The following is a 1,558-nucleotide window of genomic DNA, read 5'->3' on the forward strand; positions in this document are numbered from 1 at the left end:
CCGGGTCTGTCTCTGCTCTCTCCACCCTCCTCCTGTTTCACACTTTCTGCCTCGGTCTCCCTCTGCTGCCCTGGGGCCTGAGTGTGTGGGGATCAGCTCAGGGGTCTGCGATGAACTCAGGGGCCTGCACCCCACCCAGACCGCTCCAGTCTGCATGATGCGGCTGCGCTAGGCCTGCGGGGTTGGTGGTTCTAACCACACAAGAGCCAGGCCAGGGAGGAAGAGCGGAGAGGAGTGTGGTTCACCCCCTGAGGCAGGGAGAGGCTGCCCCCAGCCAGACCCTGGGGCATACCTATTCCAGAGGTGACCCCCCTGGAGGACCGGAGAGCTCTGTAATTTTGACTTCCCTCCTGTCTCATCCAGGTGCCTGGTCAAAGCAGAAGGGGGGCTGGGAGGCAGACCTTCTGGGGACCCCACCTCGCTCTGTCCACCCCACTCCTCTCTTCGGAGCAGGGGTGGGAAGGGCTGGGGGGTCTTGACGCTGCTGTCCGGGGAGGAGGAAGTGCGTCTGAGAATTCAGAGGGTGGAGGGCGTGCAGGGGTGGGGCGGCCAGCTCCAAGGAGAGGTCCTGACCTGGCCCTGCCCACTTCCTCCCAACCAGCAGGTGAGACTGTGTTCGCGGAAGCAAAGGACCAGCAACGGATTTCCCAAGGTCAGCAATGTCCCCTGCCCCTTCTGTGTCCAATGCCACTCACTGACCTGATGCTTGACCCTGTGCCCTTGACCCCTTGGGCCTCCCCACCCAGAACTCCCATCCCTAGGCCGGCTTGTCTCCCTCTCTGAAGCCTGGCTCTGAGGCCTCCTGGCCATCCCACACCCCCATCCCCTGCCAGTTGTCATCTTCACTAGACACAGTGTCCCAGGCCCAGTGCCTGGGGGACTGGGCTAGTCAAGCTGGGGTCAGATTCAGCCCCAGCAGGAGCCCCTAACCTCAGGGGCTCTGACAGGACGCATGGGGCTCGGGGATTCCTTGGGGGCCTCTCGCTGGGACCAGTGAGGCAGTGGGTGGGGAGAGCATGCCTAGCTGAGAAAGAAGGTTTGGGAATAGAAAGTGGAGCAGGTCCACGCAGCAGGATAGAGGCGGGGTAATGGATGAAAGAGGGGCAGGGGATCAATGTGGGGGCCTCAGTTGCCAGGCTAAGGGTTTGTGGAACGTCCCTGAGGATTTCAGACTGGTGCCGGCGGCCCAGGCCAGGTCAGGGAGAGGTGGATGTACAGGCCAGCGGGGAGGCTGGAGGTGGGGGGTGAGGCCAGGTTCAGGCTGCTGTAATGGCCATGGAAAGGAATCGAAGGTTCCAGGGCCCTTCTAAAGGAACATCAAGCCCTAGCCGTTTTGGCTTGGTGGATAGAGCGTCAGTCCGCGGACTGAAGGGCCTGGGGTTCGATTCTAGTCAAGGGCTTGTACCTCGGTGGCAGGCTCAATCCCCGGCCCCAGTCAGGCCACCACACGCATGGGAGGCAACCAGTCGATGTGTCTCTCTGACATCAATGTTTCTCTCTCTGTCTCTCCCCCTCCCTTCCACTCTCTCTAAAAATTAATGGAAAAATATAAAATATT

The 1,558-nt window shown here is 60.9% G+C and overlaps 1 protein-coding gene across 2 annotated transcripts in view; it reads left to right on the forward strand.

Moving 5' to 3' along the window:
* CD79B (CD79b molecule) overlaps positions 1–1,558 on the forward strand; it is a 5,819-nt gene that overhangs the window by 325 nt on the left and 3,936 nt on the right. Inside the window, exon 2 of one of the 2 annotated variants that reach the window (XM_015572458.1) lies at positions 602–652. In XM_015572458.1, coding sequence (XP_015427944.1) covers positions 602–652 — 51 coding nt within the window. The remainder of the gene's footprint in view (positions 1–601; positions 653–1,558) is intronic. The other variant, XM_006776708.2, reaches the window with a different exon arrangement.

Source organism: Myotis davidii, unplaced genomic scaffold (assembly GCF_000327345.1).
Source record: "Myotis davidii unplaced genomic scaffold, ASM32734v1 scaffold69, whole genome shotgun sequence".
In the NCBI taxonomy this organism is placed as follows: domain Eukaryota; kingdom Metazoa; phylum Chordata; class Mammalia; order Chiroptera; family Vespertilionidae; genus Myotis; species Myotis davidii.